This window comes from Oreochromis niloticus, linkage group LG8 (assembly GCF_001858045.2).
Source record: "Oreochromis niloticus isolate F11D_XX linkage group LG8, O_niloticus_UMD_NMBU, whole genome shotgun sequence".
Lineage (NCBI taxonomy): Eukaryota > Metazoa > Chordata > Actinopteri > Cichliformes > Cichlidae > Oreochromis > Oreochromis niloticus.
In genome coordinates, this window is record NC_031973.2 from 4,905,345 (window position 1) to 4,924,448 (window position 19,104).

The 19,104-nt window shown below is 41.6% G+C and overlaps 1 protein-coding gene across 1 annotated transcript; it reads right to left on the reverse strand.

Annotated features, from left to right (window-relative positions):
• Positions 1-1,710: 1,710 nt before the first annotated feature.
• adam8b (ADAM metallopeptidase domain 8b) lies at positions 1,711-18,225 on the reverse strand. Its single transcript, XM_013273464.3, has 23 exons — positions 17,946-18,225; positions 15,615-15,724; positions 15,023-15,096; positions 14,861-14,936; positions 14,484-14,560; positions 13,986-14,184; positions 13,501-13,566; positions 13,358-13,420; positions 13,108-13,277; positions 12,944-13,025; positions 12,725-12,867; positions 12,407-12,593; positions 12,031-12,120; positions 10,015-10,231; positions 8,959-9,061; positions 8,686-8,854; positions 8,516-8,596; positions 7,818-7,902; positions 5,994-6,114; positions 5,754-5,913; positions 5,631-5,678; positions 4,901-4,951; positions 1,711-4,378 (listed from the first exon to the last, which is right to left on the reverse strand). The coding sequence occupies exons 1-23, from the start codon at positions 17,983-17,985 to the stop codon at positions 4,250-4,252; spliced, it is 2,541 nt and encodes an 846-aa protein (XP_013128918.1). The 5' UTR covers positions 17,986-18,225; the 3' UTR covers positions 1,711-4,249.
• Positions 18,226-19,104: the final 879 nt, after the last annotated feature.

Consider the following 19,104-nt stretch of genomic DNA (forward strand, 5'->3'; position numbering starts at 1 on the left):
CTCTACTCAGTCCTACATTCCTCCAGGCTCGACTCCCATGTCTGATTTACAGCAGAGCTTAAAATCAGATTTCCCCCCTTTAGAGTGAGATTTACACATCTGACATTAAATATTTGTGGGAGTTTGTCTAGCAGAGGATTTATGCTTCTCTTGTCTTCGTCCTGCAGTTTGCTGCTTCAGCTACTTTGATAGTTTGGACAAAAGCGAGAGGGTTGCCGGTTTGATGTGAAGGTCCTGAGGTCAGGACTCTGACCTCAACCCCATCAAACACCTTTGCCAGAGCCGGTATCACAGAACATCAGTGTTTGATCTCAACAGAATAAATGCCTTCCAGCTCCTCTCATGGCCACTTGAGGCCGACTCGCATGTTAAAATGCTTTAAAGCAGAAATAAACATGTTTAGGTTTGCTTCTATGGATATCTTCCCCTTTCATAACAAAAATACAGGGTGACCTGCTCACTTACCCCTCCGTTTTTGTTTTTGAGTCCTGCTTTGTGATAATATTTCCCGATTCACTGTCTCTGCTTGTACATGTAAACCTGCAATCAGCCAATCACACGCATATCGCATGTAGACACGGTCAAGACAACTTGCTGATGTTCAAACTGAGGATCTGAATGGGGAAGAGTGCTTGCTGCCAAACGTTGTGGCCTAAATATTTCAGAAACTGCTGATCTGCTGGAATTTTCCCACACAGCCATCACTGAGTTTACAGAGAATGGTCTGAAAGTGGAAAATATCCAGTGTGCGGGAGGTCTATGGGGAGAAAAGGCTGATGTCAGAAGCCAGAGGAGAATGGCCAGGCTTCTTCAAGCTGATAGGAAGGGAGCAGAAACTCAAATAACGACTCATTACAGTCAATGTTTGCAGAAGAGCATCTCTGAATGCACACATCAGACCTTGAAGCTGATGGGCTACAGCAGCAGGAGACCCCACGAGCATCAGTTCCCACAGGCTTACTATAATGAGACAACAGCATAATATACATTGGATAATGGGATTTCTGTTGTGACATTCAAATGGTAGGGTCAGAAAATAACAGTCTAGCCTTGTATGAACAGTTCAGGATGCTGCTGGTGTAATGTGAGCATCATTTAAACCCCTCAGCTTACTGACTACAGTGTACCCGTCTTCTGATTGCTACTGCAGCATCCTGAACCTCACATCGTCTCAAACCAGTTTATCAAACGTGACGCTGAGTTCACTGTACTCGAATGGCCTCAGTCCAGCAGAGCACCTCCGGGAGGTGATGGAACCCGAGGAAGGTTTCCAGCACGGCGTCGCGAAGAATTAGGGCAGCTCAGAAGGGAAGAGCGGGTCCAGCATGTATGTCTGTTTTCTGTGCTGCAGTAAGACGTCAGTTGAGCCTTTTATTGATTCACTGTGAAAGTTCTTGTTTCTCAGAAGAAAAGTGAGCAGCATTTCTGTTAACAGAAGACATTAAAAAAAAAAAACAATGTCTGAATGCCAAACAGGAAACTCAGACGATAAAGTCTGAGTCCTCACAGCTGCCTCTCAGCCCCGCTTCCTTTAGCCGCTCATTAGAGACCAGTAAAGAGACTGTTTGCTGGGGAAGGACAATAGAAGGCTGCTCGGTCAGTTAATAAAATGTTACACAAGGAAAACAAATCCAATGTAATGGATGCAATTTCCCTCTCATGTTTTGGACCACACCAATAAATTACACAGTCAGCTGATGCAACATGATCACACTGTTGAAATAAAGTGCACTTTATTCATTGCAACAGAAAGCGCTTCATGGGAATTCAAGTTTTTACATCTGATCATATGCAACTGATTACAAGAAAGAGGACTGTTATCATGTGAAATCATATGCTGTAGTTTTAATGACTACTCTGCAGGTCAACATACGAAATCCTCACAACTCTTCCTAGAAAAATATCAGTGCAGTTTAAAAAAACAAAACAGTAATTTCTCCTCAAGGCTCCATTACATCCACCCATTCCCCACCTCTGTGGGACCAAACGAACAATGGAGCTTAAAAAGGTTTAAAGCTGAACCACAGTAACACACAGAGGCCACGTAAGGGACGTACCAGTATAAGTCTTCAAGTACAGTGCAAAGTAATGTAAAAAACACTTTGTAGAAGGCACAAAATGGCTGTGGTAGCACTGTAGGGACTGCATGGAAGTCAAAAATCCAAAAAAAGAAGGAAAAAAATACTGTTTCCCAACGATCTATCAGTATCAACTGGAACTTAGTTTAATTTAAAAGAAAAAAAAAAGGCACACAAAAATCGCAAACTAACAGGTAAAAACATCTGAGGCTGCGTCTGACTGCAGCTATTATTGAAACCTCACCAGTCGCGCTGTTTTTGGTCTCATTTGGCTATTTTTACAAGCTGGTCTCCAAAGAAGATTTTAAATAAGAACAATTAAGGTTGCAGACGAACGCTGTCTCGTGGCTGGTTAAAAAAAGTTTTGTTTCCGAGTCCAGCATTTAAATAAAGTAAAGGGTAGCACATCGTTAAAATATTGAATAACAGCATTACAAAACCACCCGAATCAACAGTTCAAAGCACTTAGAAACAGGTTGGGATTAATAACAGGTTTACAGACTGGCTGTTGTCACTCGTAGTCAGATTCTTCTGCTTCTTTCTGATATTTTGGAGGTTATTTAGTTTTTCTTTCAGGCTGCTGGACTCAGATTTCCTCCCTAACCTATCATTTTGCTCACCAGGACAGAAATTACACGACTGATCAAATTTGATAAAAATGGTTTAAAACTTTTCCGACTTTCCCTAAAATATACTTTCAAAAATCTTTTTAACTGGAAGTAAAACATTGCCACCATATTTGCTGCTGAAGAATTCTGCCATACATTTCCTGACTGACTGTCTCCCTCCTAAAACACCTCCAGCTCTTTTCTCACATGCAGTCTGCTTGAGATGAGTTTTCACTGTTGAATATACTCAGGCTAGTTAGGCGTGAGAGCTGCCCGAGCTTTTGCTGATTGTTCATTTACTGGAGTATTACCTGCAGCTGTTTTCACATTCATTATGAAGTTACAGTTTTGTTTTGTGTTTTTACTGCTGAGCAAGCAACAGACGTTTGCTGTCTCACACAAATCTCCATCAGGTAAGTAATAGGAAAGTGGTCACTTCTATTTATTGGTGGTCAGGTACTGTATTAGTATACACCATCAGTCAACTGTCTGATTTGCAGTGTTACATAACAGCCCTCACTGATTCTGTATGGCCACGTGGACATGAATCTAACAGGGCGTATTAGGGCCACTAAAATTTATTGGAAAAAATGTCAAATTTGCAAGAAAAAAAATTGTAATTTGTTTTTATTTTTTGTAAATTTACAAGAAAGTGTACCAAATTTAAGAGAATAAATTTTTAAAGGCAAAAACAGCAAATTTGTGCACAAAGCCTGGAAAAAATTGGCAAATTGTCTTATAAATTTTCACCTCAGAAGCTTTTTGAGTTTCCCCAATGCAGTAAAAAATGTTAAAAAGTGCTCTGAGATTATGCCTGCGCAATTTTAACAATGCAGGGTGGCCCATGATTTAGAGACCTTTGACATATAATTAGGATTTTCTTTCTTATTATGTTCAGACTAGTTGCCTAGTTTTGCTTTGCTCCTTTAATTACGTCCTAAATGAGTCCCAGCAACATTCAGATCTCTTTATATCACAGTGGAGCTGCAAGCTCAGTTCTGTGCAGGTATCAGGACAAGTGACCCTTTGACATAGACACTTTTTCACATTATCTTATAGAAAATACTGATTATAGCTGCTTGTAGAGGCACAGAGTGTGTGAGTGTGCATCCCAGACAAGCTACAAACTGAACACATTACCATTCACGAAAAAGATAATTGCCTAATAATTTTCATACAGTCCCTTAAACACTCATTAAATAAATACTGTAAAACAACATCTTATAAAAGTGCTTTACACTCGTTACACAGGAGGAAAACTGCAGCAGCAGTTAATTTAAAACGAACCCCACCACCAGAAAACAGCCAGAAAATAAAAAAAAAATCTGACTTTTCCACAGCAGCTGTGCAGCTGTTGGTCTCGTGTCATTAAAGATATTCTCAGCTGGTGGAGCCTCGGTCTGCACAACATCTTTACCGGCTTTGAAGCGTAAACTTTTCCACAGAGCCGAGCGTCTGCGAGTCTCAAACACTGATGCGGCTGCGGGCCACTCGCTTTTAAAAAGTAAAACTACACCCTGGATGTCTCTGCTTTGGTACAAGTCGATACTCTTGATGAGGATTTCATGCGAGTCTGTGAACGCGAGGCTTCGCTGGGGGCGGAGGAGGCGTGAAAGGCTTTATTCTGGTTGCCGGCGAAGGGCTGGGCTTGACCGGAGGTACGGGAGGAGGGGTTGGTTTCGCTGCTTTGTTCTGAAAAACAAAACAAAAAATGATTTTTAGGTGAATTTATGAAAGTAAATTAGCAACTTCTGCACCTCAACACTGCTTCCTGTCATCGGGGAGGATGCTCATGTTAAACTAAAGTTTCAAATAATGATGGCTCTGCATGATGTCATGGAGATCCTTTATATTGTCGCTTACTCCAGCTCTCTGTTTTTAAGAGGCACCCAATCGGTTTGTTTCAGACAGCTGATGAGCTCTAGCTTCACGAAGGCCCAGTGTGACATAAATAAGGATTATTTTGAGTTGTGAATCATGCAAAGCTACATGAATAAGTCCAAAAATAAAAAATGTAGAGCTGGAAAATGAGCATTCAATGTTTGGACAGACCAGCTGATCCCTATTGATCCCCAGAAGGGAAATGCTTTAAACAGGCAGAAAGCAAAGAAAGAACATCTAAACATGAATGAATCAATGAAAATAAACAAAATGTGTGACCTTTATATAAAGTCCTGTGGAAAAGTGTTTAAAATTCTCTGCTTTGGCGCTCACCTGTGTTTTATTCAGAGGCGGTAAAGGTTTAGATGGAGGTAGAGGTTTCATCTGTGGTGAAAAGGAAGAAGACGGTTATTTAACTGGGATTTAGAGCAGATGTTGACACTTTACAGGCTCCTAATGAACATTAATGTCCAAGTTTGATCACATGGAAACCAAAAATCAACAATGACATTATTTCATAATACCACAGAGCTACACTGATGTTTATCAGTCCTCTGTGACTTGCTGTTCCAGTAAGGTCTGCAAAAATCAACAACCCTAAGCTGTTTTCATTAAACAGCTCAACATGGTAGACTAAACTATGTCCCAAAAAGCTGAGTCTAAAGCTGGGCTCAGACTACAGGATACCAGCACAGAAACAGCTGCCAGTTAAAAAAAAATTGGCTATTTGGAGCAAACTGTTCAACTCTTCATCTTTAGGCCTCCAGGCCCTTTAAGCTAGCTTTCTTCTGATTGGCTGCCCCTCATATAAGATTGAGTGAGGTAATGAGTCACAAAAACAAAATGAAGCCTAAGCTTTTAGCTTGTACACATGGTGTACAAGCTAATTATAGTTAGCTTGCTCATTATAATATTATACGGGGCAGAAAGTAAGGAAAAAAGAAGACAGGTCTCCTTTATGCATGTTATTTAATGATGGTGATAGGTTCATTTTTAAGCTTTAATAGACGCTCATGTTGCTGCGATCTTCATTTTGCATTATTTTTAAAAAGAAAAGTCTTACCAGCTCAGTTTCCGACGTGACTGACGATGAAGACGGTTTCAGCGGTGGCTGGAAAACAAAAAGCGGTTTGTCAGCATTTCACAGTAAAATGGAGACCTGCACACACCTGGCTGCTCGGTGTACCTGTGGGGCGGGTCTGCAGGGGGTCACTCGACCCATCAGAGGGGTGCAGGCCTGTTTTGCTGTGGTCTCCATGAAGGTGGGCTGACTGATCTGAGGTCTTTCTTTACCACTTCCTTCTTGGAACGACGGGTTCAGCTTCCCTTCAGCTGAATGCACTTTCCTGTGGAGACACATCTATTTATTTAGCCGGGAAGAAGAAGGCAAAGATGAAGAGTCCAGACCGCAGAGGGGGGAAACTACCTTGTAGCGATGTAGCGCTCCATGTCGTCCTTCTTACAGCACATCAGCCCAGCAATCAGCAAAGTGACGACCAGCAGGATGGAGACTGCTGCGCACACACCGGCTATCAGCCCAACCTGATCTGCAGACAGAGGAAACGTAAAACTGCACTTAGTACTGGTGCAGTCTTTTTTTGCACTCTTTATTTCTAAGTGCATGTGTGACATTTACATGCATGTAAAATTCAAATTAAAAAAATTCTGAACAACATTAACAATCTTCCCTCACTGGAGACTTTGTTAGCTACACTTTCCTAGCACCGGTTTGGACTCCCTGTTGCTTTCAGAACTGTCCTTCATGGCATAGATTCAACAAGGTGCTGGAAACGTCCCTCAGAGACTTTGGTTCATATTGACTCTCTCTGTAAACTGCTAGCCACAGAGCTGCTGGGAGTCATTGAGTTTGGTCTCAAAAATAATCGAATGGATTTCCCATGACGTGTCGTCAGATGATGAACTCTGGTCACCTTCTGAGCAATAAAACTGGGTCACGTTTTCATTTTGTTCAGCTTAACTTGCGTTAAAAGCAAAAACCAGACCCGATTTATATTTGTCCGATCTTCCCTTCAAGGTCTGCTCCTTGTGCACCTCTGGACCAACTTCTGCTACTTTCAGCTGCTCCCTTCCTCACCAGTAGGTAGCTGGTGTGGTTTTACACCGGATGCCCTTCCTGATACAATCCCAAAGGCATCTGTTTCTCCTCCCGGGGTCAAACCATGGATCTTTCGCTAGTTAGGTGAATGCACCAAACCTCTGCACTATGTTGAGTGTCTTTGCCCCGTCTAAGTCCTGCTCTCTGCACTTTAACTTGTGCTTTTCTATGGCTCATTCATAAATATTTAGTCTGGGTTTCATGTCGGTTAGTTTCATGAGGATGCAGGAATCCTAATCCTAATCCCCTCATTTCATTACTGCAGAACTCCATGTTGAACAACCACAGCGACCACACTTCGGTCACAGCACCGACCTTCAGGTTTTGACTTGCTCTCTGAAAACAGCTGTTTGGTGCCAGCTCTCGTGAGTAACAATGATCCTCGACACGAACGGTTTGTGGCCCAGGGTGAAATCACAAAAGCGCTCTGAAAGTGGTCGGAGCGGGATTTCCACGGAGCATTTTACAAACGGCAGACATGATGGAAGAAATGACTGAAGATGATCTAAAAGCTAAATTTAAACCAGTCACGGTTTTTGCTTTTTCTTGGGCCTAAGGAGCAGAATTTTCTGATCACAGCTTGTAAACTTGATTTCTAAGAGCAACATGAAAATGTTATGTAAAAGGAATTTTCCACACAAACAACAAGAGCAGTGTTCAGAGGAAGTTATGTCATCCTCTTATTTTCTTAATTAGCTTTAGTTTCACTAAATTCTGGGTAAAACAGTACTGAGTGTACCGGTTTCACCAAGTCTTTGTTTTGTTCATAGGAAAGTGTGTTTTAGAGTCTCTTCTTCCCTTTTTCTTTGGTACTATGTGGACAGAAAGTTGCACAATCATGAGGCGCAACTCGAGGTCAAGCTTCATGTGCAGAATGTAAATAAGCAGAGAGAACCAAGTCTTCTACAAAAGAGTGTTGAAACTAAATTAGAGCAAACGGGGTCAGTGCTGGGAGGCTCTCATAATGAATCACTCATGTTTCTTATTCACTGGAAAAATGATTCAACAAGCAGCTGTGACCCGTTTTCATCTGAAAGTCTCATTGACCTTGTAGATTACAAGAGCAGCTGAACGTCTCTAAACGTCGTGCTTCGTAGTTTATCGTGAACTTTAAATGCACCGCAGCGTCTGTACCTTGAGGTAAATCCGCGTACTGGATGTTGCATTTGGGAGGAGCCCAGCCGGGATTACAGTGGCACTCGTTCCTGTGGTTACACACCTGCGGATAAAAAGCAGTTAAATGGTTAAAAACACGAGTCGTGGAAGTGGAGCTCATGTTCCATCCGACTGGTTTGGATCACTTTTGAAAGGCGTTTGCAGTTTTTCATCTGAGCTTTTCTTCATTTTCTTCAGTCATTGTTTGAACTCGTTAATAGTTTCTTCCCCCGTCGTTAGGAGGCTGTTACATTCCTTGAGACTAGCTGCATTTGTCCAGTTTTAGTCTGCTGTGATGGCTGAGACAACATAAACAGTGCATTCCTCATCTCTTTTCTCATACCTAGCACCACTTTTGGTTTGACTTATTTGGTAATAACAGCTCTTTCTTTCTCTCTCGCTGCTTTTTCATCTCTTTTTTTGTAATTTTTGGCTCTGATGCTGCTATTGTTCCTGCCCCGTCTGCTCTCTTTTGTTTCTTCTACATCCCTCATTAATACATCTAAGGGTATGGCTGCACGTATGTCGCCTGACAGACTAAACTCAGGGCAAACAAGGAGCTTGGGTTCAGTTTAACACCAGATGTTGTTTCAGGTGAGGGGATGAGGTGAAGGTTCATGTTTAATGGTGTGAAAATTACAGTTAAGTCCCGATTAGTTCTCTGATTTCGAACTTACCCCGTTGTTGTTGCACTTCTTTGCACAGTCCTCCCTCTTCCCGTAGGCTGACACATCCACACATTTGTTGTTGAGGCAAACCTGAGCACAAACATTTGATTCTGAGCAAAATGACCAACATATTCAAAAAAATAATCCTCCTGCAATGTGTCTCCCTGTGACAGTTTTACCTTATTCGGCGCACATTTCGTGCCACTTGGCACCATGTCCAGGTTTCTCGTCTTATCGTCGTCCACAGCGAGTTTGCACTCTTTGCCGTACATTGTGTTGTAGCTTGCCCGTTTCCCTGTGATAGACTCGCCTCCTTCCTCGCAAAACATCGATCCACACTTAACATCCCTACACAAAACAAAGGCATTAATCCAGAGCTTTGTGGCGCTTCTTTTCAGTGCTGAAACTTCATCACTCTGAATTCAGGGTGAATTACAGATGGTGGCACGTACTGTGGAGCACAACGAATGAAGCCGAATTTGTTCTTCCCACAGTTAGCGCCTTCCTCGCCACGCTGGTTCAGGTTGAAACATAAATCTGGTGCCACCTGGGCCCCTGGAAGAAGAAATTAAACAAAAGCTTCATGTTAATCTGTCATTGGTCTGAGACTCTACATCCTTACATTTGCTATAGTAATGCACCTCCGAGCACATGGGTTCAGCAGCATTTTTAAATTTTAAGCGTCCAGAGATGCCAGAGTGGGATAGATGGCAGAGTTAAATATAACTAAAGTGACAAGGCGCCTTAACTGCACGCTGCTGAACTCGTCAAAATGGCCAGAAAAGTACTGATTTAATGTGTTAGTCTTGCCTTTTATCAATGGACTGTATTTACAAACCTCTTATGAGACTTTCTTACGTAACAAAATGTATTAAATATTTATTTGGACAGATTTCTTAAAGTTATTTCCACCACTTGACAGTAAAATCTAAATGTTAATAGACCAATCGCTAAAAGCTCCTTGAGGCTTATCTCATCTACTCAAAAGAGTGCAGATTTTTCCCTCTAAATGAACCAAGAAGTAACCCGGAGGGTGGGGCGGGGGACAAGCTAAGGCCTGCAGTTCCCCTGATGGCCACTTGAGGCTCCAAAAGCCAGTCAGTTCCCAAAGACTTCCCTTGTTAAAATGTCCAACTTTACTGGAGCATGTTTGCATGTTTTCGCATGTTTCGGTGTGCATAACGGCTGCAGGCTGGATGATTATTTTTAAAGAACTCATTCATTAGGATGCTGTTAAGCCTCAGAGTCAGCGGTGTGGTGCTTTGGTTCACAGGCAGCTCACCTACGCTAACCCGAGCCACTGAGCTCAACCTGTTCTCTGTGTCTGTGCTGTTGAAGCCTTTCAGGCCTTTTTTAATGGAATCACAAGCTGTACAGTTTAAGCGTGCAGCTTGCTAACTATCATTCTAACTGAGCGTGCAGATATCAGCCAAGAAAGCAAAAGAGCCTCAAACTGTGACTTCCCAAACCAGCAGCTGATGTCTTCGATAGCAGCGTGCTGAGCGTACCTGGTCCAAAGAGCCTCCAGCAGTGATGCTCCCGGGTGGGACACTGGCCGTTGTAGCAGTATCCCTGGACAGTGCCGCTGCCCTGCAGCGTTTTGTAGCAGGGCTTGCCGTTCATCTCGAAGCTGTCTTCAGGACAATCCGACAACAGTCCGGTGCAGAACTCGGGCAGGTCGCAGCTCCCGGCTGACTGCCTGCACACGCTCCCAGATGACTTCAACTGAACAAAAATAATATTTCAGTGTTTGACCTTCTGTATGTACCAGATCTAGACTATAATTCGCTTGTGTGTTTTTGTGGTACTGTTCCAGGCCTTGAAACTGTCAGTTGAGGAAGGATGTGGTGAGTTATAAAAAAACAGAAACAGCAGGGTATTATCCTCCCTTTCCTGTTAGTGCTGAACAGCGGGTGTAAGAGTAACCTTACATTTATTAGCCAGAGGCGGGGTGTGTCTTTAGGAAAGGTCCTGAACTTCACAGAGAATGGGAATGGGGATTGTAATATCCCAACAGCTACAACAGAAAACCGGCATTCATTTCATTTACTGGACAGATTGTTAAAAAATTCAGAAATATTCATAATCCTGAGTATTAATCTTGATCTATTTTAGTGACCCCCTGACTTTCCTGCAAATTTTCAGTAAAATATCTCAGCAGTTACCAGAAGACGAGCCTCTGATCCTCCTCCAAGGCCTTCATGAAGATATCTTTTGAAATATTTTTGCAAAACATGGCATGCTTTGATAGTGCCTGACTTTTTATAGCACATCAATATTTTTCAGTTATTTAAAAAAAAATATTTCAGTATCTACTCAATGTAGATAAGAGGATTAATGTTCATAGGAGACAAATCTTACTCATTACAACAATCCAAAACCACCTACTGAGAAACTAGCTGCTGATGTGTGCAATCATTTTTGTGACACAGTGACGTTAATGACTGTTTTTCCATAAAACGTCCCGCTGGGAGCCAGCTCAGCTCACCGGGTTGAACAGGTGACTCATACTCTGCAAGGTGTTGCAGAAGCCTGAGTTTGAATGCGCCCCGAGCTGTTTCCTGTGTCTGTTTCCTGGTGTTTTCACTCCGGTTGTCACAGTTGTATGAAACCAAGCACCCAGCCATGTAGTCTGCCTTTACCAAACCACATAAAGTTACAGAGCAGGGGTCACTCTCCCGCATTAACATCAGCACAAAAGCGGTGTGCCCGAAGCTTCGTGGGTTTCCGTGGCTGAGCTGCTCCATGCACTGCATGTTTTATCGATTCTGGAAGTTCAAATCATTGACAACTTTCACTACCTTACTAAAGTTGGCAACTATCTGTGACACACAGCAGAGAAGCTGCGCATATGGCTCGAATTATCATTATTTATTCTGGTGTGCTTTACAAAATGTGTCACTACATTAAGCAGAGCTGGAGTTGAGAAAAACATAGCAGCTTCGTTCAGAATCCAACTGGTGTGTTCAGAGATTAGCAGCGCACACACACACAGCTGTGTGTTGCAGGTTGCATTGATATTTGGGATAAACTGTATACAGTATGTTCTTAAAATTCTGGAGAAAGCCTGGAAACTGCTGAGTGAAAAGCATCTCCCACGGCTTTATTTGGAAATTACTCTGAGGACAAAAGAGAGTCCGGAGTTTGGAGTTTTCGGCCAACACGTCGCTAAATTTGGGACTCGGGTGTTTTTGTGAATGTGAGCTCTGTTAGTTATCAAATCACAGACCGGCTTCAACGCCAGATTCCAAAAATGTGTCAGGGAATAATTTAAAACACATGCTGAACGTTTTTTTGTCTCCAAAGAGTTTCAAACTTCATCGAGAACTCGATTAATCACAGCTGGACATGTGATTAGTATTAATGGCCTCGCAGCACACTGACACTCTGACTCTACATTCAAATTTAGGTTGTTTTCTGCACTGCTGTTTAGATGCAACGTGCTTTGGAATGAGGCGTCTTATACTGCGTAGGTACGGATTAATATAAACCCACATTAGAAGGGAGCAGAGCAGCTTCAGTACCTGACACTTCTCACAGCACTGTCCCTGAGCACACTGGGATCCTGCAGTCAGCCGACAAGTCGAGGCATCGCAGCAGGGGTTGTTGCATTCCTGCAAAAAACACAAAGACACACGACGTTTGTTTCTGTGCACACACTTGATCCTCAAACATGGCTGCAACGATGAAGGCAGTGGCCTCACCCAGGAATTCTCCCCCTTCTGATGAGGTGTGAGCACACCAGAAAACTATTTTAAATTTGAACTCTTTAAGGCTGCAGCTCTGCAAACGCTACCTGCCCTAACCTCAGACAGGAAACCACAGCAGTGGGATAAAATGGACGAACATAAATGGCATCTCCCTTCAGCAAAGGATATATTTAAATGTAGCCGGGGTTACCTCCACCGTGCCACAGTCGCACTCCTCTCCGGGGTCCACCATGGCGTTGCCGCAGCGGGGGCCCACGGCGATGATCCTGGAGGAGGTGGGCTTTTGCAGGCAGCTGGGCTGAGCTCGCTCCAGGAATTCAGCGAGCTGAGAAAGACTGCAGCTGCTGAACAACTCCGGGAACATTTGATTTCCTGCCCTGTGGGAGGGACAAGGAGATCTGGGCTCAGCTAAAGGTTCAGCGCACCTGCTTTGATTTTAACGGTTTACAAATGGGAGAAGGTTTGCGGATGCACAAAATTCTACATCTGTTCTGGTCTGCATTTTTACCTGAGCTTTTCTGCCATGACACAATCCTTCCCGCTGGATGTGGAACCGCACGTGCAGTCTGGAGTGTCGTGGGAAAGGCCAAAGTTATGTCCCATCTCATGGGCGATAGTGGAGGCGAGGCCTATCGGGTTTTCGTTGTGATCCTGAAGAAGAAAAATGAATCAGTATCACCTCCATCGTCCATCCTGATGAACGAGAGTTAGACACCATTACTCCCACCTGATTCACGCCTCCCGAGTTTCCGGTGCACATGGCGAACTTATTTGCCAGTCCGACTGTTTCTCCTTCAAAATCTCTCCAGCTGTTAAAGACAAAAACGCACCGTCAGGTCAAGCCGGCGGCATCGCTGCGGTTAAAACATCTGCACAGATGTCGATCCTCACGTCACAAACTGGGCGTTGTCGTGCTTCGCCCTCAGCAGGAGGTCGTCCTGACGCCACGCCAGGAACTTGTCCAGCGTGGCTTCTGAATTGTGGCTGATGTCGATGAGGTCTTTGTTCGACCAAATCTCCAACCCCACCAGCAGGACGCGGATGTTCAGACGCCGATACAGCTGCGGGCGGAGGAGGAGACGGTCAGGAACAGATGTGCTGAGAAACGTCAAACATCTTAAACAGCTGGACGCAAACTCACCTTATCGATGTGATTCACGACTCCGAGGATACGGGATTTAGTATTGCTTCCATATTTTGTATACTGCAGGAGAAAAGGAGGCAAATATGTCAGATTTACTCAGCGATGAGGGTGAAGTTTTATTTAAAGTGAGATGTTATTACCTCAGCGTTGTCCACCACAACATACAGCTCGACAAACCTCTGAGGACCCGGCGTGGGATTCGATTTCTGAAAAGAAACACAAAAAAACCTGTGAAATACGCGCTAACATGACACATCAACCTCATTATTTATTGATTATCTACTCACTTATGTCCTTTTACTACACATCTACACACATTAAAATGGAACAAGGGGACAACAAAAGAGGACCACTCCTCTGTAAATAAAAATATGAGCGAATGAATTCAAGTCCTGCATTCCAAATATGAAGTCGATGTAGTCAGTTAGGTTCTAACTGACTACAGCCACTCCGATTTTACAGCCACTCTGAACATCAGTATCATTCATGGGATGGATGTTTGATCTGCTTTCTGATCATTCACTGAGGAAAACTTGCCCATCTTTTAGCTGCGATTCCTTCAGTGTTATAATAAATTTTGTAATATATGAAGGTGAAAGAAAACTACACTGGCACTAGCGCATACCCATGATCTGGACCTGAAGAGTCCAGCGACCTGAGGGCCCTGGTCCTGGTCGTAGAGTAGGGTGGTGTTGGATGAAGCGCCACAGCTGGGCCTGCCGCTGATTTTCAGGTGCTCCTGTCTGTAAACAGCATGATCACCATCGTCCGTCTGCCCCAGAGGCTCGATCAGGTAAACCTGCTGCCGGGCTCTCAGGAAGCCGCTGCACATCGACATTAAAGAAATAACTTTATTCGTCTGCCGAGAACAGAAGAGATGTGATTTTGATCCTTATATAAATATAAAAGCTTTCAAACAGACATAATGGGTTGTTAAGGGGCATTAAGGGTGAAATGGCGGTAGTCAGCCACAGAGCAGCAATACGACGAGCAGAAAAACAACCAGGTTGCTAAATATGAAGCAAGGCGTTTCTCAAAAACCTGAGAAACTTTCTCTAGAGATGCTGTAAGTGATAAAACAGGAAGTTCTATGTTGTAAAAATATCTATCGCTGCTCTCTTACCTCATGCCAGAACAAATCCCCACGCTGACTGAGGAGTCGTCCACGCCTTCGATGTGACCGTGATAGTAGCAGTGGTCCTAAAAACACGGATCGGTCAGTGAGGCCGGCTGGTACAGACATCGCTCACGCAGAGATTCTTTGTTTTTGCTTCCATAAAATCACAATTAGAAGTCTAAAAATTTAGATTTTTATCATTTCTGGGGCAATAAAATGTATTTTTAAACAGATCCTTCTCCTCTAAAACAGGACTAGAGGCTATTTAACATAAATAACTCATCTTTTTAAACACTTTTTATGTTGCAAAAAGTGAAGAACATATCATTTGAGATTGAACAAACAAGATTTTACTTAATCATTAAAATAAAGTTAAAACGCACTTGTTTTGGTGATGTTGTCACCCGTTTTCCATCTTCAGTATAGTGTGTTTCAGTGTAGTCTCTCCCAATAAGGTTCCTATAAAATTGAAATTCATTTTCATGTATTTATACGTAGCAACATATATATAATATTTGCATTTGCTGAGCAGAAATGAAACTCACCTGTTTTTTTCCAGAAGAATTGTGTGATTTCTCCCTTCGATGGCCAACTCGTACCGAACTGTATCAGGATAAAGCTGCAGAGAAACGTGCATGAGTCACAGGGCGGCATTTAACCTCCCGAACATCTTTCACTTGTGGGAAAAAAGGCAAGGAAGGAAAATACCTGTGCAGGTAAAAGTCCTGCACCCAAACGTGCTTTGATAATTTATGATAACACATAGTTTGATTAGATTATTGCACGTTTTTAATCTGCAAAGCAACTAGTGGAACTGCGCTGATAAATTAGCTGTTATTAGAAAAACATATCTGAGGTAAGTTTGAAATGGTGAAAACAGTTTTTCAGTCCAAGGTGTCGCTAATCTCATCAAAAAGGACTTAAAAACACAAAATTAAAGGATACTCACAATATGCATTAACACAATAAAGATCAGCTTCATGTCAGAGAACTATAGGCAGAATATTCCTATCTGACATGGAAAAACCAGCACAATGATATTCAGTAACATATGCAGATTCCACTATTTTTAATAATGAATCACATGAGAAAAATTTTAGAGAGAGCACTGGTGATGTGCAGCTGAGGCGTCAGTACCTGTGGGTGGTCCTGAATGCTCCTCCTGTGTCTCTCCTGGAGTCTCTGAGGTCGGACCACCTCGTAACGCTCCACGTGAGACAACGTCCCTGAGCTGTGCACGATACAAACTACACACCACAAACACTGGGTTACTGTCTGTATATGATCATGAAGGAGTAGTGCAAATGCCAAAGCAAATTATGCAAATTCAGCCCAAAAACAGACTGTCTGATGTAAAAAGAAGCATTCAAGAATACAGAGTCTGCAGACATCTGCTCACATCAGATTGCACCAGTGCATGCATCTAGGTTTCACTCATTTGAGCTCTGTGTGAGTCACCCCATAACAAAAGCTAGAGCATACAGGAGAAGACAATCATGGTGGTGGAAATGTTCTGGAGTGGGGTTGCTTTGCGGCTTTTAGTAAAATATGCAACGGTGCTTATATTTAATATGAGGCCATCTGTCCAAAAGTTGGAAATGACCCAGAAATGGACCCTTTAACAGAATTATGACCCAATATGCAAAGGAGCAACTCCACCAAGGCTCAAGAGGAAGAAAAGGTCAAGGCAAGATTAGATGTGAATCTCACAAACAGGGGAGGTGAAACAGGAAACAGCAGTCATCTGCATGAAAGCATCCAAAACGTTTTGATAAGAAATATACTGAAAGCACCTAAAAGCACTCATTATGCACAATTGTATACTGTATAAAATCAGTGACTGATCCCCCTCAGAGGTGTTTGATTTTCCCCACAGAAGCAAGGAGAACCTGGTTTCAGACTGTCGGTAAAAAGGAGATGTTTCATATGCTGTAACTTGTTCATATGACCCTTTAAATATTGCCCAAGGTGCCCTTTTTTTAAAAAAGTTTTCTCCAGTGAATATTTAGAAAACAGATCAAACATCCAGATTTCTATTTATTGAAACTATGACTTTGGCTTCAGATTGTGACACTTGGACTGGGTGTAAAAAACATTTGGTTGCTTTTTCCAAATCAGAAATTTTTGATTTGACTGTTTTTTTTAATGTAATTACACATACATAGTTATGTGTAACTGGGGGCCAGACCTCATTGGTCTTTAAAAGTGTGTAAACTGCAGTGAAATAATTAAAGGCTGATGTTGTGATGCCAGCTTTACTGCAAAAGAGTGAAAAAGTATAGAAAACTAAACTAGTTTCTAGATCTAGATGAGCTGTTTGAATCCTAAAAACAAAAAATGCCATTGCTGTGACAGAAACTGTTCCATTAAATGTGGCATCCCTCAAGGATCGATTTTAGATCCTCTTCTATTGTCGTCTCTGCATTTCAGAAGCACAATATTTACATATCATCTACCTGCCACACCTCACAGCGACTGATGGCAAAAAAACTGAGGAAAACTGAAGTTATTTTATTTCCATTATTTAACTTAATTTCCAGTACCTATGTATTTATATTTCTGGCTAAATCAATTTTTTTAAAATCTTATTTTATTTAATGATCATTTTTAAAGAATTATTTAGATTTTTTTTTTTTTTTTTGCTTTGTGTTGATTTTTATCATATTCTTCTGTTTTATTTTGAAGACCTCACAGTATTTTAAATAGGACATTAATAAGACTGACTTCACTTGATCTTTTTAAAATGCTTTTTTTTTTTCTTATGCCAGGATAATTATGTGATTTTTATAAAAATTTCATATAAAATAACAATAATAATTTAACTAGAAATAATATCCCCTGTTAAACATTTTTAGAATATACTTGTTTTTACACTTAAAGAAAGGGAAACATTAGCGAGTGAGTCGTTTTTTAATGCAGTTGTTTTACTAAACCTGCCTCCGCTTTATTAAATAGTTTTTCTCGGTCATGACTTTCTTACTTATAGATTTTGAATCTCAAATGTCCTTTTTCTTCTTAAATAAAGGGTAAACATATCTAAGACCACACGTGTCTACCTATCCATCATCTCAGATGATCTAATTGTTTCATGTTTCCTCCTCTGTACTGCTGAGAAGTTAGATTTATAATCAAATACTGTATTTTAAAAGCACATCAGATCTTTTAAGAGCGTTAATATTTATTAGCAAAGCAGAATAACTTGTAAATAAAACAGTAAATTGGTTAAAGATGAAATATAGTTATAGAAAAAACAACAATTGCGTAAATAGAGGGAAATACTGTTATAAACTGAACCAATATGTTTTCTTTTCAGACCTACAGGGACTTTAAAACCTTTTTTAAACCACATGAACTTCTGCTCGCCTATTAATAGTTCGAAGCTTCTCTGCCAGACTTCATTCACTTTTCTGCTGATTTAGCGGCAGCCTGTTGCTCTTCGTGAAACTTTGTTGGAGTTAAAAGTCTTACCGCATGTGAGCCACAGTAAGAACAAGTTCTCCCCCATCATGATGCCCTCCGCTCGGGTCCAGCCGATCACCTCCCGTTACTCCGTCGTGAATCAGCCGCTTCCAGGCAGCGACTCCGCCGAGCTTCGCTCTTATCTCCGCCCCGCAGACTTACCGGATACCCAGCGTTAAGCCAACTGTGGTTACACTTCCGGTGTAATAAAGCGTTAAAAAACTAAAGTCAAATTTTATTTATGTGTCGCCAAATCACACAGTTGCCTCAGGTGGCTTTATGGTGTAAGGTAGAGACCCTACAATGATACAGAGAAATCCCCAGACAACTCCCTTTGAGCAAACACTTTGGTGACAGTGAGAAGGAAAAACTCCCTTTTAACAGGAAGACACCTCCAGTAGAACCAGTTTCAGGGGGGTGACAACCAGTTAGGGGGGATGGGACAAAGACAAAGACAGATTATTCCCAGATGTGTCTGAAATCCACCCAAAATATGTGTAATGTAAAATTATACATTGTACTGTAGTATGACACGTGGGAGTGGGTCATGTATACGTGGAAACAACACCTTAAGATTTAAACTAAAAATGTTAACCTTATTATCATAAAAACTATGAGACCTTTAAGCTATGATAAATAACTTGGGTCAGCATAAACAGAATAATCAAAGCTTTTTAAAAAGTTCAGACACCAGTGAATTGGGATTATTTCCCTTACAGTCATTTCTGTCAACCCCAATATGGAAAATTCTCTAAATTTACAGTAAATTCTCTGTATTCACAGACATTTCTGTTAATCCCCATGCAGTTAGGACTGTTTTAAAAGTATAAAATCAGGATATATACAACCTGGATAGATATTGTGTTTTGGTCATGGCTTTCCAAAAGGAGGTTATTTTTTTAAGTAAACCTCAGAAAATCTTCAACAATCGTAAATCTAAATATCACCTGATTTATTTTTATTTTGCCTTTGAGTGTATGACATATTAAAAAGTTCAAATAACGTAGCAAGAATAAGAAAACATGTTGAGTTGACTGAAGAAAGGTTTTAGCTCAAAAACATCTGAAGGGTGTTTTTTCTAATCCACAAAGTTGATCAGAAAAAAATTGTGTTTTCTCCACTAGTTTTTTGACTTTTTGAAACCCTGAATAATGAGTTATTCAGACAT

Coding starts and splice junctions, on each gene's coding strand:
- adam8b (XM_013273464.3), bottom strand. CDS start 17,985: ATGATGGGGGAGAACTTGTTCTTACTGTGGCTCACATGCG. Junction 14,185..14,483: donor GGGATTTGTTCTGGCATGAG/GTAAGAGAGCAG, acceptor GTCGATGTGCAG/CGGCTTCCTGAGAGCCCGGC. Junction 13,421..13,500: donor TTGTGGTGGACAACGCTGAG/GTAATAACATCT, acceptor TTTCTCCTGCAG/TATACAAAATATGGAAGCAA.